Source organism: Siniperca chuatsi, linkage group LG14, assembly GCF_020085105.1.
Source record: "Siniperca chuatsi isolate FFG_IHB_CAS linkage group LG14, ASM2008510v1, whole genome shotgun sequence".
NCBI classification, from domain to species: Eukaryota; Metazoa; Chordata; class Actinopteri; order Centrarchiformes; family Sinipercidae; genus Siniperca; species Siniperca chuatsi.
Genome location: NC_058055.1, coordinates 23,440,257 through 23,466,042, shown reverse-complemented (window position 1 = coordinate 23,466,042; position 25,786 = coordinate 23,440,257). Strand labels below are relative to the sequence as shown.

At 38.9% G+C, this 25,786-nt stretch overlaps 1 protein-coding gene and 1 long non-coding RNA gene across 3 annotated transcripts; both read right to left on the bottom strand.

Moving 5' to 3' along the window:
- Positions 1 to 5,159: 5,159 nt before the first annotated feature.
- Positions 5,160 to 25,424, bottom strand: LOC122887818 (14-3-3 protein epsilon). 2 transcript variants are annotated; one of them, XM_044221373.1, is made up of 6 exons: positions 24,968 to 25,424; positions 17,439 to 17,638; positions 15,477 to 15,583; positions 13,368 to 13,574; positions 12,141 to 12,277; positions 5,160 to 6,295 (listed from the first exon to the last, which is right to left on the bottom strand). In XM_044221373.1, the coding sequence occupies exons 1-6, from the start codon at positions 25,029 to 25,031 to the stop codon at positions 6,246 to 6,248; spliced, it is 765 nt and encodes a 254-aa protein (XP_044077308.1). In that variant the 5' UTR covers positions 25,032 to 25,424; the 3' UTR covers positions 5,160 to 6,245. The 2 variants fall into 2 exon arrangements, with proteins under 2 accessions (XP_044077308.1, XP_044077309.1); XM_044221374.1 differs by lacking the exon at positions 5,160 to 6,295 and adding an exon at positions 11,614 to 11,753.
- LOC122887819 lies at positions 8,799 to 10,245 on the bottom strand. The gene is made up of 2 exons (XR_006380619.1): positions 10,036 to 10,245; positions 8,799 to 8,939 (listed from the first exon to the last, which is right to left on the bottom strand). It is a non-coding gene; the product is annotated as an uncharacterized LOC122887819 (long non-coding RNA).
- Positions 25,425 to 25,786: the final 362 nt, after the last annotated feature.

Below are 25,786 nucleotides of genomic sequence, written 5' to 3'. Positions count from 1 at the left end.
GATGAGGTAAATACAAAATTTTAACTTTAATACCCAATAATCTAGTAATGTGTCATCAGCAGCCTGCACACAGTTTACTCGTGCATAAACCAGCGTGTGATTATTTATACTAAAGCTTCACTGCTGCAGCTTTAATTTGTTTCATCTGACACGTAGCTGTAATTAACACACAATTTAACCTTGTTAAAGCTGTTAACAAGGTTATCACATGTGTGATACACAACACCTTTTATAGAGTAATCACAGTTCATCCTGAGGTAATGCAATTCACACTATGTGTATTTCCCTGCAGTCTGATTTTTTTTTTTTTGTGACCAATTGTGTTATTGCATTTTGGTAAATATGTAAACAAAACAAGGAATCTTGCACTCAGACACACAATTGTTCTCGCAAGAAGCCTAAATAAGTTTTGTCCTCTATTATATGAAGGCAGTGGTGGAAAGTAACTAAGTACATTTACTGTCCTTACGTACAATTTTTAGGTACTTGTACTTAAATATTACCATTTTCTGCTACTCCACACTTCTACTCCATTACACTTCAGAGGCAAATATTGTACTTTTTACTCCAATATATTAATTTAATAACTTTAACTTTGCGGATTCAGATGATTAATACAAAATATAATCTACAAATAAATTATGATGTATTATTATAGGTTAATATAAGACTTTATTGATCCCTTGGTGAAATTCACAAGCTACCCGGCAATATATATAGTAAAAAATCAGCCCCACCTTTATTAGCTGCAACATTAAAATAATGTATATACAGTATTATTGCATCAATAATTATAATCCAGTAATATAATAAACATCATTCTGAAATGGACCATTATTCATAATGAGTACTTTTACTTTTGGTACTTTATGTATATTTTGATGCTAATACTTTTGTACTTTTACTTAAGTAACATTTTGAATGCAGGAGTTTTACTTGTAACAGAGTATTTCTACACTGTAATATTACTCCTTTTACTTAAGTGAAAGATAAGAGTACTTCTTCCACCACAGTTTGAAGGTGATACGCATCAATACCAAGAAGTAATTCATGAAATACATGAAAGTGAAGAAAAAGACAGCAGAAAGGACAGAAGAGAGGAAAATATTAGTTACAAGAAAGGAATTAAAGTGGTCAGTGAAAAGGAAGACACAGAAAACCTGCAGTATGATTTAACCTTGAGAGATGTTAAACACTGCAGTGTATCACCATGTGGTCTTTAATAACCATGATCATAACAAAGCCCTACTCATGTTCCACCTTCACTTTCACCTTCATGATTAAGGTGAAACCACAGGGTGCACATACTCTAATACAAAGCCCATGTAGCGCCATAGGCCAGGGCCAGTATGTATGAAGCCACTCTGGCTCTTACTCTTAGAATTAAGAATTGAGTGTTAAGTAACCTTGTCTAGAAAAGCCCTATATAAATTAAATGTTTTCAAGTTAGTGTTATAAGTTGATAAAGATACATCTGCCCCAATGTCACATGAAAATTATTAAATCCTCCAATTCATGACATGATGGATTCAGCATGAATACAAGCAAATGTTTTTTTACCCAGTAACCACTGATAGAAAACAACCCAAGTAATTATTTGTTTTGACCAGTGTTAGTGTTACTTTTTAACATTAACATTTTATTAGTGTTGGGTTATTTATCCAAACTAAAGTATCATAACTGTTACAATCTACTCTTGCTCGTTATAAATTTGGACGTATCCTTTGCAGTTTTGAATGTCATATGCACATTGTTACTAACACTGGGTCAAAACAACCAGTTGGTACTGGGTAAAGTCAACCCAGTACTGCATCGGTGCTATAGTGACCCAAACTTGGTTTGTGTGTGATTTTTTCCTAATGCACACATGAACCACATCTACAGTATATCAATTCCAATAATTATTATTTTGGCTATGAAATATAAGAAATCTGATGAGTTTGAAAGGACAGTAATTCATTCATAACTCCATCTGTGGAAATCAGGGACCTGTCTGTATCCGATCACCTATGCATTGTTTTTAACTGTGAATTACAGGCTGCTAGTACTGTCTTATCCCGCTCTAAGTACACACGCGTCCTTAATGAGCATAGTGCCACAAAATTCTGTACACTGTTCAATTCTCCTGGCAGTGTGTTTCCCAATTCCTCCAACACCAACGATTTGGTTGATTCTTTTAACTATCTGTGTTCTTCAACCTTAGATCTCATAGCTCCTCTGAAAAATAGACCAAACTCAAAGAGTAGAAAACAGCCATGGTTAAATGACAGTATTCGAAGCTGTAAAGAGAAATGCAGAAGAGCAGAACGCAGATGGAAGAAATCAGGTCTCAAGGTCCACTTTGTGGCCATGAAAGAGTTATTACTCCTTTATGATAGGATGGTGAAGGATGCAAGAACATTTCTCTGCACTTATTTCTGCCCATCAGCACAACCCCAGATTCATATTTCAGACTGTGGATCAGTTAGTTAACCCAGCCTCTCCTTGTGCTCCTGCTGAGTGTGATGCTGATTGTGAAAAGTTTCTTTTGCACTTTGCTGGAAAGGTGGAGTTAATAAGATCTGATATCACCCCAAACCCTGCCTTTTTAGATGTGGATCACCTGCTCAGGGATTCTTTGAGCAATTTTTCTGCTGTTACGCTACCTGAACTTGTAGACATCATGTCTCTTATGAGAGTGTCCTCGAGCCCTCTGGACAAAATCCCAACTAGGTTTTTATTGGAAGTTATGGATTGTATTGCGCCCCTTTTGCTAATTATTTTTAACAGCTCGCTGTCTACTGGCTGCGTCCCAGATTACTTTAAAACTGCTTGTGTCCAGCCAGTCCTAAAAAAACCCTGGCCTTGGCCTTTTATTTAGAAGATTCTCGATTGTTCTTGCTGCTGTGGAAAACAATAATACCTTTGAAAAGTTCCAATCTGGCTTTCGTCAGCACCACAGCAATGAGACAGCCCTTCTCAAAGTCACTAATGACCTTTTATTGAATGCAGACGCAGGCATGTGTTCACTTCTTGTGATGCTGGACTTAAGTGCTGCCTTTGACATAATTGATCATGGCATTCTTTTAGACTGGGTGGGCATATCTGGCACTGCACTAGACTGGTTATCATCTTATCTGTCCAATAGGAAATTCTGTGTCAGCATTAATAACTTCATGTCATCCTTTTCCCATATCAAGTACGGTGTGCCACAAGGTTCTCCTTATACATGCTCCCCTTGGGTGATGTCATCTGCAGACATGGTATTTCTTTTCATTGTTATGCGGTGACACACAGTTGTACCTCCCTGTCAAGCCCACTGACCTTAGCATGCTGAGTTCACTGCAGGACTGCCTGGCTGACATAAAAAATTGGATGTCGATACATTTTCTTCAGCTCAACTCAAATAAAACTGAAATCCTTGTTATTGGGCTCCAACACATCACTAAACAAATTCTGCTATCTACTGGTAACCTGTCACAACATATCAAGCCTGTTGCAAGAAATCTTGGTTTGTTGTTTGATAGCAATTTATGTTTTGAGCAACATATCACTAAGCTTGTCCAGTCATGTTTTTATCTCAGAAACATTGCAAAAATCTGATCTATTTTAAATCTTAGTGATGCAGAAACTGTTGTTACCTCACGCCTTGATTATTGTAACAGCCTGTTCTCTTGTCTTAATCAAAAAACTTTGACACAACTGCAGACTGTACAGAACTCAGCTGCTAAGCTGTTAACCAGGACCAAGAAGTACGACCACATCACACCTGTTTTAGTCTCTTTACATTGGTTCCCTGTTTGTTTTAGGATGGATTTTAAGATCTTGTTGATTACTTTTAAAGCTCTTCATGGCCCCTCACAGATTTGTGTATCAGAACTTTGTTTTTTCCGCTCCCATTAATCATCTGACGGCCCCTCAGATTTATCTTGTGACCCTTTGGAAGGGCCCGACCCCTAGGTTGGGAACCACTGGACTAAACTAGCTAACTGTATATAAAGTAGTTGAAGCTAGCTCCATCTCGAGCAGCTGCAACAACAGTGGTGTAACTAAGTATATTTACTCAAGGACTGTACTTAAGTACAATATTGAGATACTTTACTTGAGTATTTCCATTTTCTACTTCTACTACGTTTCAGAGGCGAATACTGTACTTTAGATTAAGATTAAACCAGTGTTTCCCAACCTTTTCAGCTTGTGACCTCTCACAAAATCAGTGTAGTTGTGTCTCCTTGTCATGTTTCAGATGTTTGAGTTGTTATCAGTTCCACCTAAAAGACATTTCACCCCAAAATTTCACACATGGTTTCATTAAAAGTATTGTTTTTGGTCCAACGAGGTCAAATTATCCAATATTTCTCAACAAAGCAAAGATAAAGGAAAAGTCCAAATATGAAAACTGATGTGTAGCAGAACTTTCTCTTCCTCTCCCATAAATCATCTCACGACCCCTCAGATGTATCTTGTGACCCCTAGGTTGCTAGGTTGGGAACCACTGGACTAAACTAGCTCCACCTCGAACAGTAAAATGCTGCTTACACACCGATACAGATAGAATCATCTCTCTCTCACAGGAGACATTTTACTGCAAAACGAGTACTTTTACTTTTGATACTTATGTACTTAATTAGGATTTAAAATGCAGAACTTTTATTTGTAAAAGTATTTTTGCACTGTTCTACTGGTACTTTTACTTAAGGATCTGAATACTTCTTCCACCACTGTACAACAGTAAAATGCTGCTCAGACATTAATGCATCAATTATTATACCAGTCACAGGAGCCAGTTTTCTGTGGAATGAGTACTTCTGAGTGAGTACTTCTAATACTTTAAGTAAAATTTAGCTTATAATACTTCTATACTTTTACTTAAGGATTTTAAATGTAGAACTTTTACTAGTAATGGAGTATTGTTACATTGTGGTGTTGGTACTTTTACTTAAGTAAAGGATCTGAGTACTTCTTCCACTACTGCCAATAAAAGCCTTAAAACTTAAAACCTTAGCAAAAAACAAAACAGAAAAACTAATCACAGGATAAATGCAGAATCACTGCATTCAATCTCAACTACTAAGTAGGCATCTTTGTCCTGCTGCTAGCCAGCACTGCCCTCTGGTGATTAAAAATCTAATTAAAACCACTTACAACACACTGAAAGGAAAAAACGTCTCACACGTTAATTTAACATTTTTCAATTTAAAGTTTAATGTTAATTCCATGCTGTGTTTCAGTAAGAATACAGATGGTACTTGTGGCTCCGGTGAGAACATCCAGTAGTACAAATCAGATTCACGTTACACATACTGAACAGAAGGAAGAGAGGAAATCAGGAAAGACAGTTGAGACGAGGAAACCTGAAAGAGTCAGGGGAGTAAAGATACAGCAGGCCTCTATTTCCCAAACTTTTTTTTTTTTTTTTTTTAATATATAGTGCCAAATGCAAAACTGCATTACATTACAATCAAGAGTGTTGAGCATTCCCCTCCCACACATACGCACAGTTTGTCTGCTAAAAAGCCATTACCTAACAATCTGCCATTAGCAAAAGCACTACAGCCTCGCAGCACAATACTTGGTCCGAGAGTGGACAAGAATAGAGGTCAGAGTGATGCTTGGAGATGGGGGACATTCTGCTGTTTGTCATTAAAAAAAAAGAAAAAAAAAAAGACCTATTGATGGGCCAGGTTTGGTAACCACAAAGTAAAGAGGGCACTTAGTTCTTCCTAAAAGCTTTAACGCATCCCTTTTAAACCTTCCATCACTGCCATATTTCCTCAATTTGCAAACTGAAATGTTTCAAAACTGACTGACTTACAGAAGCACGGACAATATATTGTTCGAAAACACACAAACAGGAAAAAGTTGAACAGCAAAGTATTGTCTTTAAATAAACTCTTGCATGTGTGTGTAACAAATACAGGCAAGCGTACTTGGCAACAGATGATACAGCAAAGAAAAGCAAAATAAAAACAGTAAAATAGGACATGAACCTTAAAGGGTACAGGCTTGCAAAATGAGTCATCAAAAATAAGGTAACACCCCTGGGAAGTGGAAATGAAGACCCCAGTGGGCCCTGAGGGGATTGGGAGATGATGCGCATACGAGGAGAAAGGGTGAGACAGGTGGGTAGAAATGGAGGAAAAGGTAGAGAAATAGTGTGGGCTGCAGTATAAACCCAGTTGAAAACTGTGGCTGGGGACAGGAGCTAGTGCTGGGATGAGAGAAATAAGGGAGGAGGAGGGCTTGTCTTGTGTTGTTCAATCTTGCTAGGTCTCTTCCTCCGCATCTTGCAGTGCTTCTTTGTTCTGTTCTTCACCTGAGATAACGACAGAGAACAATCATGAAGGTTGCTGTTAACTCTGCACACTCAATAAGACATTTTAAAAAGAACATTTAGCTGGCTGTTATGATGAACAGATCCGCCAGCAGAACCTCAGCCCTGATGGCCGTGAGCTTCCACGAGGTCGACCAGGAGAGAGTCCGGGTCCCAATTTCAGATGAGCATAATGCATGTCTCTTGCTGTTACAACACATGGTGTGATGAGGACATTAGTGGGCAAGATACAATTCATTATTTTTAAATGTTTTTTTATTATTGTTATTATTATTGTCGTCGTCATTATCATCTCCCTAAATCAATTTCTCAGGGTCAACCTCCAAAACACTACATTTACCATGATGCAATGTAATAGTTTGGACTCTGTCCGTTATAATACTTTCTGGTTTGACTTTACATTAACATACCCTTTTTGTTTTTAAGTCAGGGTTTTTAAAACCTGTCGTTGGAGCTCTGTATATTAAATCTCAGAAATAAATGCCGGAGCTCCAAAAAAGTTTTTAGCCAAATTTAATAATAACTTGGATTAATCACATGCTGTTACTGCAGTTTGTCTGTTATATCACACTTCAATAAGCTGCGTTCACAGGTTTCCAAACTCTGCTGTAATGCCCCAGTGGGCTGTGTTCAGTGGTACTAACGTGCATGGTGAAGGAGCAGGATGTCCGCAAGTTCTTTCAGTCAATATCTGAGGCTGGAATCACTCCTAGATTCAAATCTTTTTCCATCATGGTGGAAAAGTTAACTCATGTTTCTGCTCACATTCCCCAATTAAATGTGAATCATGGACTCATGGGTACCTTTTTAGGAGCCAAAGTTCAGTTCCAGGAGTAAGAAAACCTCATTCAGAATCATCAACACAAAAAACTACAATTGCAGGGTTACTGATAGAGTAACGTGCATTTTATGAACATACAATCAGTGGACTGAGCGTTTCAACTCCAGAGTGAGACGTCTTCTCTCTAACTATCTATTTTGTAGCTACACCAGTTATTTGAATGTGTCAGATACATATTTAATCAACATTCAGAACACTGAATGCCAACAAATGTATCTCTTAAAAAAGGACAGGTTCATAACTTTTCAAACCTCATTCATTGTGTCCATATGTACAATGAATATGAGGTTTCAGCAGTCTGCGTTAGAGAAATCAATTGGATATCTTACAAAGATACAGCCTCTTTAGTACGATATTCCCTTTGTGTTACTATCTCTCCACTGCAGCTCAACAAGGAAACACTGTCCAGGGAAAACACAAAGAGGGGATTTGGTACTAAAAAGATACTCATTTGATTTTTCTCATTTAGACTGCTGAAGCCTCATATTAACTTCTAATAAACATTGACATATATTTTTGCACAGAACGAGGACTGCAGGACCATCACTTTCATTGGAAGTGCAATAGAAAGAGGCCATGGCCAGTATCATCAGGGGGAATCATTACAGAATGCAAAACCTGTTTCAGTGTTCACATGGACACCTGGTTTTCAGACATGAAAAATTGTGAAACAACCTTTAACTTAATTAAAATCATTAGGGTTCAAATGCTAATAACAAGTGTTATAGATACTCATTTATCTTAAAAAAAGACTGATAAAAGTAAACCTCAAGATATTACATAGAGTCACACAAGCTAGCGGAGCAGCAGCTAGCCGGGAAGTGAAATCAGGGCTTCCGCTCTCTATTGGACAGTATTTTATAACCTGTTATCCTGGTGAGAGGTAAACACAACCTAGCATGATTTTAGACTTTTACTGACTTGCGGACACCCTGAAGGCACAAACACACAGCACTCGAGTTCCACTCATGCAGAAAAAAGTGGAGAACAAGTGAAATAGAAAAGAATGCATTTTAAATAAATGTAGCTCCGTAATCCTTCAGAGCTGTGGGCAAATAGGGCGGGAGAGGATACCATCTCCTCTCAACCCCAAAACATTCAACAAAGCTGGACTTTGTACTGTGAGGAAGTTAGTGAGGGATGTCAGGGGGTGAGACAGGAGTGATAGCTTGAGGTGACAAAGCCAAAGACAGGAGGAATGACTTACAAAATACAATTCTATAACGGAGGAAGAGTGAAGAAAGGGGGCTGTCCTTAAGAATCTACAGCACGAGGAGAGATGAGAAGTTAGAGCAGTTCTCCCCAGTTTTCTAGATGCTCTTTGGTAGTATCAGCCTAAGTACCCCTAAGAAACCTTTTGGAAATCTTGCAGACAGACAATCATTCCTCATAGTTCATTTTTTTTTTTGGATATCCATCTGACGAGTATCTCAGAAGCTGCTACCAAAGGCAATCAGGGGCTTGAAGGAACAAATCAGCTTTAAAAATACAAGAAAATCTGTCAAAAGGCAAGTCATGATTGGTGATGGTAAAGAACCAATCATCAGTCCATATCACCCAGAAGTGAACATGTTGATAATACTAGTAGCTGTTGTCTATTAAAGAAACTATAGCTAATGCCCTGAGAAGAAAGGAATGGCTCTCTCACCATCACCCTGCACGTCTGAGGTCCATAGTGTCAAGTTGTCACGTAGCAACTGCATGATAAGTGTTGAGTCCTTATAGCTTTCCTCGCTCAGCGTATCCAGTTCTGCAATGGCATTGTCAAACGCTTCCTTCGCCAACCTGTCAGCAGAGAGGATGCAAGACAATACAGTTACACACACACATACAGTAAAACAGGGGATATAATTGTATACTCGGTACAGATAATACCTGTTTGTTTTGTCACTATCTGTACTACAGTGAATTTCACCATTGACAGTCTGTTTTTGTTTACAACTCCACTGCAGAGGCAGTGAGTTTGTGTCTGGGTGGAAATTAACAATCTGTTCCCTTTCAGGACTGTTTTCAAGTTGCCAGGTTCCTAAGAATCATTTAGCTCCAACAGCGTCTGACAGCTGGAACACAGAGTTTCTTTTCATGTGGGATTTGAGCCACAGCTGAAAGGAAAAGTTATTCAAACATGTGGATGTAATTTACCAAATTGGACAAAAATAGCAAACTGCAACAGTTGCAGAAGACTTTTTCTTATACACTGACATCCAAACAAGACGTTTATGTCCACCCAATAAATCCAATATTCTTCCTCCTTTTAGGTCTGGTTTAGTCCCCCCTGAGAAAAAAAGTCTTTGTTGTTTGCCTTCTAGTCTGTCTGACTATGTTCGCCTGCCACTGGGTGACTTTTTCTGTCCGCTATTTGGCGCTGGGCAATAACGTACAGTGGCTTTATCAGAGCTTTTTTTTTGTCTAAAACCGCTGCTGGAAGGTGTTTCACAGTAAATGTGTGGGATATAAAATTAGGCTAAAAAGTTCAGTAGAGCTCCAGAGTTAAGTAATTCTCCATGATTCTGGCACTATGAGCAACCCCGTGTACATTTCACACAGTGGTTTCATTCTGATGATACAATACATTCAACAAGCCAGGTCGAAAGCAACACTTCACCTCTATGATACAAACAAAACTAGGATGCCAAACACCCTGATGAAAACCCCAATACCAAAAAAAACACCAAGGGGCGCACTGCATACACCACACTTTTGTCAGTTATGTGATGACAAAATTTTTCTTAGCGTTCTCAAATTGGAGTTTTTTTTAACCCACATATAGTGAGTGAGTGGAATTGGGATTTTTATATTCCATCCTTTCCAAAAATACTGGAAACACTCCTAAGAGTTGGAAAAACTAATTAAAGAGACAACATGAAACTATCACACATACCTGCAAGCACGGTCTGGCGAGTTGAGGATTTCATAATAGAAAACTGAAAAGTTAAGGGCCAATCCCAGCCGAATGGGGTGCGTTGGAGGAGTTCCATCATGGCGATGTCGCTAGCAGCTTTGTACGCAACCAAACTGTTCTCTGCTGCCTCCTTCCTGTCATTGCCTGTGGCAAACTCTGCCAGGTACCTGTGGTAATCTCCTTCCTGAGCAGAAGGAACAACATAGTCAAGACATATCTGCTTTCACACATATGCATTCCAAACACATATTATAACAACAGTCAGAGTCCAGAGCACTGATTGGTAAAATTACATATCACTCCTAGATTCAAATCTTTTTCCATCATGGTGGAAAAGTTAACTCATGTTTCTGCTCACATTCCCCAATTAAATGTGAATCATGGACTCATGGGTACCTTTTTAGGAGCCAAAGTTCAGTTCCAGGAGTAAGAAAACCTCATTCAGAATCATCAACACAAAAAACTACAATTGCAGGGTTACTGATAGAGTAACGTGCATTTTATGAACGCCACAATCAGTGGACTGAGCGTTTCAACTCCAGAGTGAGACGTCTTCTCTCTAACTATCTATTTTGTAGCTACACCAGTTATTTGAATGTGTCAGATACATATTTAATCAACATTCAGAACACTGAATGCCAACAAATGTATCTCTTAAAAAAGGACAGGTTCATAACTTTTCAAACCTCATTCATTGTGTCCATATGTACAATGAATATGAGGTTTCAGCAGTCTGCGTTAGAGAAATCAATTGGATATCTTACAAAGATACAGCCTCTTTAGTACGATATTCCCTTTGTGTTACTATCTCTCCACTGCAGCTCAACAAGGAAACACTGTCCAGGGAAAACACAAAGAGGGGATTTGGTACTAAAAAGATACTCATTTGATTTTTCTCATTTAGACTGCTGAAGCCTCATATTAACTTCTAATAAACATTGACATATATTTTTGCACAGAACGAGGACTGCAGGACCATCACTTTCATTGGAAGTGCAATAGAAAGAGGCCATGGCCAGTATCATCAGGGGGAATCATTACAGAATGCAAAACCTGTTTCAGTGTTCACATGGACACCTGGTTTTCAGACATGAAAAATTGTGAAACAACCTTTAACTTAATTAAAATCATTAGGGTTCAAATGCTAATAACAAGTGTTATAGATACTCATTTATCTTAAAAAAAGACTGATAAAAGTAAACCTCAAGATATTACATAGAGTCACACAAGCTAGCGGAGCAGCAGCTAGCCGGGAAGTGAAATCAGGGCTTCCGCTCTCTATTGGACAGTATTTTATAACCTGTTATCCTGGTGAGAGGTAAACACAACCTAGCATGATTTTAGACTTTTACTGACTTATGGACACCCTGAAGGCACAAACACACAGCACTCGAGTTCCACTCATGCAGAAAAAAGTGGAGAACAAGTGAAATAGAAAAGAATACATTTTAAATAAATGTAGCTCCGTAATCCTTCAGAGCTGTGGGCAAATAGGGCGGGAGAGGATACCATCTCCTCTCAACCCCAAAACATTCAACAAAGCTGGACTTTGTACTGTGAGGAAGTTAGTGAGGGATGTCAGGGGGTGAGACAGGAGTGATAGCTTGAGGTGACAAAGCCAAAGACAGGAGGAATGACTTACAAAATACAATTCTATAACGGAGGAAGAGTGAAGAAAGGGGGCTGTCCTTAAGAATCTACAGCACGAGGGAGAGATGAGAAGTTAGAGCAGTTCTCCCCAGTTTTCTAGATGCTCTTTGGTAGTATCAGCCTAAGTACCCCTAAGAAACCTTTTTGGAAATCTTGCAGACAGACAATCATTCCTCATAGTTTTCTTTTTTTTTGGATATCCATCTGACGAGTATCTCAGAAGCTGCTACCAAAGGCAATCAGGGGCTTGAAGGAACAAATCAGCTTTAAAAATACAAGAAAATCTGTCAAAAGGCAAGTCATGATTGGTGATGGTAAAGAACCAATCATCAGTCCGTATCACCCAGAAGTGAACATGTTGATAATACTAGTAGCTGTTGTCTATTAAAGAAACTATAGCTAATGCCCTGAGAAGAAAGGAATGGCTCTCTCACCATCACCCTGCACGTCTGAGGTCCATAGTGTCAAGTTGTCACGTAGCAACTGCATGATAAGTGTTGAGTCCTTATAGCTTTCCTCGCTCAGCGTATCCAGTTCTGCAATGGCATTGTCAAACGCTTCCTTCGCCAACCTGTCAGCAGAGAGGATGCAAGACAATACAGTTACACACACACATACAGTAAAACAGGGGGATATAATTGTATACTCGGTACAGATAATACCTGTTTGTTTTGTCACTATCTGTACTACAGTGAATTTCACCATTGACAGTCTGTTTTTGTTTACAACTCCACTGCAGAGGCAGTGAGTTTGTGTCTGGGTGGAAATTAACAATCTGTTCCCTTTCAGGACTGTTTTCAAGTTGCCAGGTTCCTAAGAATCATTTAGCTCCAACAGCGTCTGACAGCTGGAACACAGAGTTTCTTTTCATGTGGGATTTGAGCCACAGCTGAAAGGAAAAGTTATTCAAACATGTGGATGTAATTTACCAAATTGGACAAAAATAGCAAACTGCAACAGTTGCAGAAGACTTTTCTTATACACTGACATCCAAACAAGACGTTTATGTCCACCCAATAAATCCAATATTCTTCCTCCTTTTAGGTCTGGTTTAGTCCCCTGAGAGAAAAAAAGTCTTTGTTGTTTGCCTTCTAGTCTGTCTGACTATGTTCGCCTGCCACTGGGTGACTTTTTCTGTCCGCTATTTGGCGCTGGGCAATAACGTACAGTGGCTTTATCAGAGCTTTTTTTGTCTAAAACCGCTGCTGGAAGGTGTTTCACAGTAAATGTGTGGGATATAAAATTAGGCTAAAAGTTCAGTAGAGCTCCAGAGTTAAGTAATTCTCCATGATTCTGGCACTATGAGCAACCCGTGTACATTTCACACAGTGGTTTCATTCTGATGATACAATACATTCAACAAGCCAGGTCGAAAGCAACACTTCACCTCTATGATACAAACAAAACTAGGATGCCAAACACCTGATGAAAACCCCAATACCAAAAAAACACCAAGGGGCGCACTGCATACACCACACTTTTGTCAGTTATGTGATGACAAAATTTTTCTTAGCGTTCTCAAATTGGAGTTTTTTTTAACCCACATATAGTGAGTGAGTGGAATTGGGATTTTTATATTCCATCCTTTCCAAAAATACTGGAAACACTCCTAAGAGTTGGAAAAACTAATTAAAGAGACAACATGAAACTATCACACATACCTGCAAGCACGGTCTGGCGAGTTGAGGATTTCATAATAGAAAACTGAAAAGTTAAGGGCCAATCCCAGACGAATGGGGTGCGTTGGAGGGAGTTCCATCATGGCGATGTCGCTAGCAGCTTTGTACGCAACCAAACTGTTCTCTGCTGCCTCCTTCCTGTCATTGCCTGTGGCAAACTCTGCCAGGTACCTGTGGTAATCTCCCTTCCTGAGCAGAAGGAACAACATAGTCAAGACATATCTGCTTTCACACATATGCATTCCAAACACATATTATAACAACAGTCAGAGTCCAGAGCACTGATTGGTAAAATTACATTTGACAAATGCATTAACAAACCAGTGGTACATGAACGGTTGCACCCCTACAATAAACACACCAGTGATGCTGAACAAGCCTTTCAATATTTACATTGTTTAACACTCTCCTAACAAAGTACTCTTGGTTTTCCAATAATTATTCATTCTTGTTTGCAACTGATACATTCGTTCAAACCTTTCAAAATACTGCAATGAAAACAAAATTTATTTGAATATCTTTTCCTTACATTATTGGTAAAGGTTTCCTCAACCTCCTGTTACAGCATATTTCATTAAAATACTGATCCATAGTGGGAGTTACTATGGTCGTTTAATAACTTACACCAGATACTGACTACATTTTTACGGTCTTTGCATTACTGTCTCTCATGCTGGTGTTTTAACTTTAAAAAGAATGTGGCAAAAGTGATACTTTTAAGTAAGCTGTATAATAATCTTTTTCAACTGAGGCAAGACCAAGCCAGCTGAAGAGCAGTACCGTATATCAAGTTAACAACTTTAGGAGACAGATCAGCACCTACAGCTTAGATAGTACTGAGCCAAGTGAATAAAGAACCCTACTGTGATTAGTAGAAGTTCAGACAAAAGGCTACTGCAGCCTTCAGGGGCGAGTATAGCAGTCTCTAGACAACTTTTAGAGTAAACTAAGTCTGAACAATTAGCCAGCATTTCACTATTGCAGACTGAAAGAAAGTCTTATTTACAACTGAATTCAAAGTTTGAACTTCATGTGGTCAGAGAGCTTCTGTTAGGAGACAGCCACATGGAATGCGGTGCAGAAAATGGTGGGTGAAATGTTCTCGTGTGATGATCTTTCATCTATTTGAAAGTTGGTGACTTGAGTTGAATCATCTATTTATTTATTTATGTAAGAGTGGTACTGTTTCACTCACAGGCATGATATCTTTTGTGGCTTCAAGCTGTGTAGTAGAGATTAATTTTCCAGGAGGACAATGAGCCTCGAAATGCATCTAAGCTCTTACAGGACTACTTGAAGGCAAGAAAGAGCCCAGAGTGATGGTTTGCGTGGCTTTCCCTCTTCAGCCACCAGAACTAAACTTCACTAATAGGGCTGAAACAATACCTCGAGTAACTCGATTACTAAAAATCATCGATTTAAATTATTTGCATCGAAGCTTCGTTTAATCCATATAATTACATATAGTGCACTGTGTTTTGCACGGATGATTATTACTGTCGCACAACGCGTTTCAGAAAATGTTTTCTTTAAAACCCATATGGCACTTTAATTCAATTAAAGGGTTTAGTTTTGAAAGATAATATTGTATGTAATTTAAGCAATAAAAATGTAGATTTTTCTAAAAAGGAAACCAATCAGATGTTAATTTAGATGTATTATTTTCTCTTTTGAATATTTACTATTGCTCTTTAATAAAGCAAGATAAGTATTTCCTATCCAATTACTCGATTAAGCGATGGAATAATCGGTAGAATATTCGATTACTAAAATAAGCGATAGCTGCAGCCCTATTCACTAACCATTTCATGGAACATTTTAAAATGGGACAGGGCTCTGGGTTACTCTAAATAAGATGGAATTTTGAGAAGTCTCACATTCTGCCAAAAACCTGCACAATTAATACCAGAGTGCAACCTGTGATTAAAAATGAACGAGAAATGTTTGACCTTTGGTAAATACTTCTGTATACTCATTTGACTGATACCTAGTCAAATCAAACTGTACATGTGCCTGACCTTAATATGCAAATTTGTTAGAACGAACACATTCTGTGTTACAGAAATATACACACATTTATTAGATACATACATTTTGTAGTAGAAAACCTTAGATTCTCCCGTGACTGCAGCTAAGATGAGGTGCTTGTCCAGTACATCCAGAATGTCGTTGCAGATTGATTTCAGCTCTTTCTCAACCTGCAGACCAAAACACACACAGGCCCTATTGTCAATGGTCACACAAAACATTAGCGGTGCTGGATCAAAATTCCCTTTGAATATTAAAAAGGAAAATTCTGTTGCAATTCAAAGCTGCTTCGATACGATTCAACTTGTTTCGATGTCAAATAAATTCAGATTTGATGTTTTTAAGATGTAAATTAATTCATGTCTATGTGGTGTGACTGGCAGTAACTCATTTAAAAAACATCAATATTTCCTCAATTTTTATTTGAATTACCGAGTACAAAATTCCCTCCAAAATTCAGTCTACCGCCACACCAACAAAAGTTAAAAGTGGGCAGAGATACACAGGGCAGGTTTTGGGGCAGCCCCCATGGAAGCATTTGTCACAGAAAAGCCGACTGGGTATTGGGTGACTCAGTTCAAAAGGTCAGTGTCAGCTGTCTAAATCTGCCATTTTTAACATCACTACATGGCAACATGTCCTTATAAATAAAAAACAGCTCTTTCTTTGGATATTGCCTTTACCCAGTTGAAGTTAGCGGCAAGTGACTTTTGAAGAAGTAATGTTAGTTGGTAACTCCAACTTTAGTCACCTTTAGAAAAGTACACTTATACAGCCATTTTAATATGGCTTATCCTGCCAGACGATATTAGAATGGGATTCAGACAGTCAAAATGAATTCCTCATATTAATTTGTAGATGACATTTTGGATTAGGTTGTTTAGTTTATTTAATGTTGCCAGAAATGAAGAAATGCAACATATAGAGACAGAGGCACAGTGATGACAGACATAGCCACCAAATGCTAACAGCCACTAGCCCTCATGAATTTCCCCAGTTTATCAAATAGAGTTCAGAGTTTACGATGTAACTCTCAGTGTTAATGCCAATGTGTAGTGTAAGTGACAAAAACACAACTTTCACACATTGGAGTGTGGGTGAAATCCATTAGCCTACATAAAGTCATAAAATATTTTCCCACCTCACTAAATGACTGGAGGGTTGCTGTGCTGCATTGCACTCAGTGGTGCTGCCAGTGACTGGGAGTTGCTCTGCAGCAGAAATGAAGAACAAGTGATTTAAAGTTGATTCATGGTTGCTGCCTACCTCATTATTTCACTCAGACAAGTGTTGTTGGGCTGTGAAATCTCACCATTTCCTCTCAAAGTGGAGATCAGTGGAGGAGAGCTTAAAAAGTTCTGCTAAAAAGGGTAAAGCGTCTCTGGCATCTTGGAAATTAGATTATCTGAGTGCACCAACTACACTTATCTCCATGAAATAACATGATAGGTAGCAACTTCAAATCAGCTCTACTTCAATCCACTGGGTTTGTATTTTCATTATTGTATCCAATTCAGGACTGATCATTAAAAGCCAGAGATATTTGCTCCATGAACTAGAACAGAATCCATGACTGCAACACGGCGAAGTGACTGCTTTTGCTTCCCACCAAAGCTAACTGAAAGCACGTCAGTGTATTGCGACAAGAGTCACAGACGACTGTTAATGTTTGGTTGGAATCTGTTGCAGACATCAGCACAGAGGGGTTGCAGCTGTGTGATGTGATTTTGTTTCACCGATGTGTTCAGGTTCAACTTTTCACAAAAGGAGGAATAAACATCTCAAAAATAATGCTTCAAGATATTGTACATTTCATCCTTGTTTATCTGTTGTTTGGGTCAAAGTTTGGCTCTAAAGTAGTTTACTTAGATGGTTTTCAATGAAAGAAACTTGTCAAAATGTTGCATCAGAATTTTCATGATCAAAGCCTTGCAGCTGAGAAACCTATAAAAGATACAATCTCACACTGCTTACAATCGGTGAAAGTAACCAGTTGGTAGATTTGGGTTTATAACAGTGTCTGACCGTTTTCCTGTATTCTCGGATCATCTTTAGTTTGTCTTCTCCGCCTTTGTTTTCTTCTTTCTGTTCGAGGCTGCTTATTATCCTCCAGGAAGCTCTTCTGGCTCCGATCACGTTCTTATACGCTACTGACAGCAGATTCCTCTCCTCCACCGTCAGCTCCACGTCCATACTGGCCACTTTCTTCATCGACTCCACCATTTCTGAGAGACACACGGAAACAAATGACATAAGGGATGGGCTTCTCAAGTCCCCCAGCACAAAAGGTAGCAACAACCTGAACATTGTGTGAGAACAAATTTGGGTGATGTTGCATAGCACCAGAGTAATTGCAGAAATTGCAGTACAGAAATGCTCTCTCTCTATTTGGGTCTGTTCGGGCCAGCCACAAATCAGATCGAGTCTAATTATTCTTAGGTGTATTCCAGACAAGGCAGGTTCTGTTAGGTATTTCACAGGTCATTTTTGGAGTTGGTCCAAAATATTGGACCCGTGAAGACCTCTGCAAGAGAGTACGGAACTGACTATTTTTAAACTCTTAAATGCCCCATGCTGTACATTTATCAATACACATGGTGAAGTGTGCCAAATGTTGGGTGAGCATTCCTATGGCAGCCCAGGTCTAGTGTTAAATGACGTTTCGACCTATCATTAGGCCCTCTCGTGGGTATCAGGCTGTGCCGTCATAAATCTACTGAGCCGTCTGACAGGTGACACCATTCTTTACCCCTGACCCAATGTACCTTTAAACTACCCTTGAATACTACTCTCGGCCAAGCAAAGAGCAGACACTCAGCGGCTTGATCAGGCCTTATGCCTACATTCTATCTGCTTATGTTAAAATAAATTGGCTGATCCCACTTGATAGGTAGCATCATCCATGACCTGCTCAGGAGTCCAGCCACCATCACTATCTAGTTACACTAGCATTTCAAATAGCCACTAATTAGTGGCTATTTGGACCTGTGACCTCAACCAGAAAGTACTGACAAGTTTATCTTTCAGCTGTTAAATGTTCCACTCAGTAGATATGTTGGTTACAATTCTTTAATAATCAAGCTACCCTGTGGGGTTTCTGACCTCTAGTAGTGCTGTGGATCAGTTTTTTAAACGAGTCCCAGTTTGGTTGTCTCGTGTGCGAGTGACGCGATACATACTCCTGCCAATGGTTTCACACTATTCCACTGATCTACAGGTGGCAGTAATGTGCCAAAATATGCAGCAATGCGTCAACAAAGACGGGGAAGAAGAAGACTGCAAGCTAGTAAACATGAACGTAAACAATGCTGGATTCAAAATACTTAAAAACATCGGCTTTGCAAATGAGGAATGATATGCACTCATCCTCAATGATAAACAAAATGTTTTTTGGTCAGTAATACTGACTGTAAACTTATCTTTTGATTGTTTGCAAAAACACGTATTAAAAATGTTTCTCTAAGCTGTGTTTAGGTTAGAAAATGAATATTGGCCAACATATTGTTATTGGGTATTTTAAACTCAAATGTTGATATTGGCCTCAAAAATCCAGTTTCAGCCAGGCTCAACTTGCAGTGGTCCCAAATCATATTCTCTGTATTTTGTGCATCCCATTTCAAATCACTGTTTGTGAGTTCTATCAGAAAAGCTTTGAAAATACCAATATGAAAAATTAGCATCACCGCATTAGATTGTAAATGTTTACTGTGTTCACCACCTCTAGTTCTCTTGTCACATTATCATTATGTAGATTATCACAATCATCTGGTGTGTTTGATGGATCACAAATCAAGTATATTAGGTGGTAATAACAACAAAAACAACAACAACCCCCGACATCCACGGCTTTTGTTTTTTACTTTGCATTTACTTTGTACTATATCGCTCATTAACAACTATTTGCACAAATGCATTAGAGAAGCTTTTGCTATATACAGTGCAGTTTGGAACTGTTTGAACAGTGACACATTTTCTATTGTTTTGGCTTTACTGCAGCTTATTAGATTTAAAATGAAACAATGACAATGACGTTTAAGGGCTGACTTTCAGCTTTTAAGGGTGTTCACATTCACTTTTAGCTGGAGCTACTTTCTACTGAAGAAATAGTCCTTATTAAAACTGCCGACAGCATATTCTGTGGATTATCCAGAGTAAGAGGCACACTGTTTCTGGGAAGAAATGTTGCAGTTGAATTTTTAAAAGCCATTTTTCAATGCTTTGAACACCACAACCAAAATTCCATTCACCTCTATCGTATTGGGGTGGAGGCAGATCTCTCAGAAGCAGAAATCTCAAACCCGGCAAATGAAACCAAAACGAAAACCTGCATGGCTCAAGAGGTAAATGTTTTTGTAATTGGGTAAATATTTAAAACAGTTTCCTCCATTATAATTAACATTTTGGGGGAAAGAGGTACATACATTGATTTTCGTATTTGAAAATGAGCATATCCTCCTTCCATTAACAAAGAGTTTAAACCACATTTCAGAGCCTTGAAAGGTTTCTGTCATCCTCAGTATTTTATTAATGGAGTGGCTGGGACACTGCCCAAGTATAAATTCTTCTAATGCAGAGATTCACCACCTATGGACACCTATTGTGGGATGCTGGGAACTGAGCCAGGACAATGAACCAGAGGGCTGAGCTCAATCAAATGTGATGTCTTTTCTGGTACTGTTACATTTCACATCTTCAAGGTGATTCAGTAGACTGTGGTTTGAAAAGTTAATATAGAATCTAGGGATGAAAGAGCAATGAAAACAATTTGACACTCTGCTCTGAAGGAGCTACTAATCAGCACAAAAAGCCATTTCCTTGGGGATTAACATAAAACAGACACAATATGGTGTCTCTTCAATCAAATAACAAGGAGCCGCAACGACGCACTGCAGTAACATAGACACTTATAAATTAAACTGGTTCTGCAATTGTCAGCAATATATTTAATGTAATTTCTGGATAAAACTGAAAATATGAAACAATATGTTATACTATTATGCTGAATGGGAAAATACAACACATTCTGAGGGATGACATAACATTTTCTAATACATTGGAAGCATTATGTGTGGTATGCTAATGAAAGAAAAAAAAATGCCATTATTCTCTTTAATAGTGGCTCAAGCTGCAGACTAGTCAATCCTCCCATGCTAAACATGCTAGCCTAGAGGTAAGAATAATGTGTCAATCATTTGGCTTTTAACTTCACAGACAGGGTGTTATCTGCAGAAGCCAATAGCAGGGCTCTTTGCAGCATGCTGGCGAAACCAGATACATGATGGTTAGAAGCCAGGAGGAGCACTATGCTGCCTTGATCACTTTACGCTCCAGCCCAGCCTAAACTCAAACTCAATGACCTCTCTATGCTTTTTAAACATTTTCTCAGCATTAAAAGCGCTACAGATCCCCTGAACTGATCGGCCACCATTTGAAACAAACTGGGCTTTAATAGAGTTGCGCAGTGGGAGGGGCCACTGGTGTTTTCCCCATTCTGTGTTCACATTTAAATTTTTCTTGAATGTTACTTAACATTCAAAATGAATTGTTGTTACAGCTGAGAACTAAATACAGCGCTGTAGTTGGTGGATTCACCCACAATTGACCCAGAATTTAAAAGTGAACTGATCTAAGCTGCAGATTGTGTTTTCAGTTTTCTGAACACTTATCTTTAGCTTCTACCCGCCGTTAGCGGCGCACATAAAAGATTTTTAAGCTCGCATTTCTTGAAATGCACCTTGTGAGTCATAGTTAACGTTTCCCTCGAGTTTTTATGTACACAGGCTTAAACCAGAACAGGGTTCTTAATCTTTTGTACTGATGATTTAACTGGGAGAGTTTAATGCTGATCCAAACTATATAAATGCTTCAACTGTGAGTCATGTAACACTGTCTATGGGAAAATGAATAGGACTTATACTTCTGGAACCAGGGGCTCCCAAAATAGCTCCTCCCACTTTGCAACTCTATAAGCTCCATTTGGACACCAACTTCTGAGGTTACCAGTCAATCTTCAAAGCTGTACTTTGTGTAGTCTATGCTATAAGAACGTGATATTATTGCAAGTTAATTGAGCACAAGTAACTGACATTTAATTATTTCATTGCTGCACAGAGCTAAGATGGATTTGTGATAGTTTAAAGATTGCACATGTCCCCTTTGATGCATGTGCAACCTGCAGCTTTTTTTTTTTTATACGAATAAAGAGGGGCGTAACATGCAACAAGGCTCTCCGGTCAGACTCAAACCGGGGATGTTGCAGTTACATAGTAGGCTACGCATCCTAGACCACAGGACACCTGAACATACCTGCTATGTCTATTATTGATTTTTGGGAGTATGCTTTGTAGAGAGGTACATAAAGCGAGTGGCAGAAAGACCTGGGTAACATCACTATGACTAGTATTTAAAATATTTTTTATAAATCATAGGATCTGCTAAATGAGGCAGCTTAAGCATAGGCTATAGGGAGGAAAAGTAAGGAAAGACCAGGCGAGCAGGTGAGGATGGGCTGTGAATGGCCTAATATCCATCATACATAAATATAAAAAAAAGTATATAAAAAGTTATAGTACCTTTATAGGAGTAGCCCATAAGACCCCTTCCCCCATTTTCCTTACAAAGTAATCTACCAGGAATGTGAACTTGAACGTATTTCATTGGCCTCAGCAGCACCTTGTCAGATGACATTGTGTTGCGATCTGGCACAGGCTGAGCCAGGTTAAACTTTTTTTGCTAGGCAACCCTGCGACGCCAGACTGGCCAAATAACTGAGAAGGCTGCGTTGTTTCACACAGCGCTAAAATTGGTGTGAACATAGCCTAACTGTAGTTCAAATATCGACTAAAAGCCTAAAAATTCAAGTAGTTTGTTCTTCAGCAACCAGTTTGTTGTTTTGAACATTTTCCCTTGGTTTTGAGGGTCTCTGTTAGGTATACTATATTATATATATAATAACACAGAAAGAGAAACCTCCCTGAAAAAAGCATCAACTGTTTATTTATACAATAATTAACCCATAAAATGTGTTATTAAAATAAGAATTTTATGTCAATTGTATAGAAATAGTCTTTATATACATTAAAAATACACCATATGCATACAGAAAACAGCACATAAAAGAACCATGCTTGACACACATCTAGTTGACACTGACATACTGAAAACACCGGCAGCGGCAGCACAGCCAAAACAAAATGCAGCAATGTCCAGTGGACACTAGGGGTAAGGGTTGTATAGCTCCATATCACAACTGGACCCTACTGGTGCTTGACAAGGTTGTTGATCAATAACAATGATTTACCTGATATTTGGCCAGCTGTTCTAAAGAATGCTGAAAATCCATTGACTTCCTGTAGTGGTGAACGTGTGGGGTGGCAGGTTAACACCCTATGTTGACTATTCATACTACCTGTTATGAACTGTCAGTGCCTTTTTACACCAATATAAATGGGGGGACAAGGCAAATAGAAAGCAGTCACTGAGTATACTATGCAAGACTGACTCTCCAGGCTGAATAGAGCCCTTTCTAAAGTTGACAAAAGTTAGATTTTTCAGATAATGAGAGTAGGCGGGCTACCTACACTACCCAGGTAGCTCAAGGACTGTTACTGCAGAAATTATTAGTCAATCAGTTGTAATTGATTGACAGAAAATTATAACGATAATTTATTAATCATTTCAGTAAATTGATACATTAAAATGTAAAACAATCGCTAATTACAGTTTCAAAAAAACTAACTTTGATATCTCAGGAACCTTGAAATCTTGGGTTCTGGTGACTTATTATCACCAGAACCCAATGATACAAATGATATTTTTTAACATTTAGCAAAACAATCAGACTAAATGATTAATTAAAAAAATAGATTAACAGTGAAAACAGTAGCAACTGGCCAATCAAATCCCTTTAGCATATCTCTCATTGTACATGTTGAACATTTAAGTAGTGCATATGGCACTGACAGAGAAAGGGCGATTTGAGTTAAAACAACTTTAGCAGAGAGAGAGAGCACTGATATTAAAACTTGGCTTCAGACTGCCACTGGCTTCTTGCTATTATTATGCAGTGCGTTTTTCCTATAGATATTGTTCCCTAGTACTCCGCCAACAGCCTACTCAGCCGGTGTGTGTAATTGGCATAAACTGATGCAAAGCAATGTGTGGTCAGTGTCTTGCAATGTCATGTTAGTCAATAAAGGATCTGCTGTTGTGAGCAGCTGTGCACAATAACACAACTCATCAATTCTGATCATTATTAAAATCACAAACATCTTTGACCAGATTCAAACAGCAACTCACACCAGTTGTTAATGCAACATGCATGCATGTACTATGTGTTTGATTATTATGGTGCACTGTCTGATGTCACTCAATCTGCTTTTCTATTTTACAGACAACATGGTAATATGTCTGTAAAAGAGATAATTCAACTAGCCAAAGAAATGCTAAACCATACTTATATGACCTCTGTATGACATGGCAATGTTCAAGATATGTACTGACTGTATAGGTAAACCAACTATACTGTACATTTACCAATGAACAGCTCATAACACGTTGCTTTGGTGAGAGGACTGCAAAGAAAAGTTGCCTCAAGCCGAACTTCTGGCCGAGAGTGTTGTTCTGCCACGAATCACATATTAGCAATACTCTCTGCCCTGCCTATTCCTGTTCACCATTGGTGCTACACCTATCAATCAATCAACCCACCCAGGCCACCACGCAGTCGCAAGGCGATGCTGGCCTCATTGAAGCTGCAGACGGAATGCCAGCCTGGTTATCACAAACGCAAGGCAAACTTTTTCACATTTTAACAGTTTCTAACTTTAATGCATCCATGTTCATGTCTAACGAATCTACATGGTACAGCTTAAACGAGTTGTTAAAAATGATTGTCACTCTTAAATTCGGCTTGCACCCAAACACGATATGAAGAACTTAATCTAATTTGAGCTATAACTGGTTTGCCAGTCTGGAGAGGTCTTCTCTTACCAAAACACTTGGTGGGGGCGGTACGTTATGTTAGCAGTGGCACAATTTTCTGATATTTTTTCTACTGAAGCTGCTGCTTGTTGGATCAGATAGATCCCGATTAAGTCAACGGATACCACTGATTCAGAGGAAGCGCAAGTCATGTTTAATGGGGTGTGGAAATCTGCTGTACCGCTGCTTTTTGAATGGAGTTTGGCGTGTCGTGGGCTGAAGAAAGGCTAGCCAGTTAGTTAGCAATTTAGATAGCTAGTGTTAGCTAGCTAACTCTGGTAGGGGACTAGCTTAGCTCACCACTTAACGTAAGCTAAATGTTAACCAGACACCAGGGCACGCGACAAAGCACGCTTTTCACCAAGCAAAAATACATTTCCCTTTCCTCCGAAAACAATGAGTTTAAACGTTTACTGATTCATTCGGCTGGAGAAATCTCCGCCATTTTGTCTCTCACCCAACAAATCCATGTGAACTGCTTTACCTGCGTCTCCAAGCCCCCTGCGCAGGGAGACTGAGTGGGAAGAGGGGTCAGGCATTCTGCAATGACTGTTACTTATTCGGTGCCTTACCGTCATATCTCTCCGCTTGTTCGGCGAGTTTTGCCTGGTATACTAGGTTCTCTCTATCTGCCATGGTGCTCGGGTATTGGGACTGTTCGTAACGTCCCGGTGGAAAGGGAGGATTATCGGCTGCTCGGCGATTCCTGGTGGTGGAACAGCAACAGCACTGTCGCTCCGCTGAACCGAAGACCCACCGGTAGCACGGGCGTAAAGATGGCGTCTCTACACCATCCGGGAAACCCACGCAGCAGTCTTCATCTACGCCTACACCCTCATGCCAAATCCCGAAATAAGACACCGCAACAAACTCAATAGATACTTCGACAAATTTAGTGTCAAGTGGCTTGTCAATAAATGTAACTTTTCGATGACTGTTATTTTTTTATTAAATTGTAGCAACTGTTACATTCGGCATACATATAAAGCACAAATAAAAATCATTTTAATATTTTAACTTATTAGCTCTGCCACACTGCCCTATATGCCATATTTACCAAAAATGCTATATCAATATGTAAAACTAAGTTGATATCCACTCTGTGAACCAGTCATTGTACTTTGATAAAGCAGTTGCTAATCGTACATATGGGCCTTCAAAGCTCCCTTGAGTGACTTCTTTTTTACTCTTAAACTGTTTAGTTTAACCCAAAATAACTTTAAGGCTAATGTAGTTTTTTGGGGGGTTTTTTGTTTTTGTTTTTTAATAAATAGGGCCACAAATCACTATTGTTTTTTCAATCTCTTCATTTCTGTCTTTAACCATAATGTTGTAATGATTTACTAGATCATGGGACCACAAATCTGTTCTGGGAGTTCATGAGAGAAAAT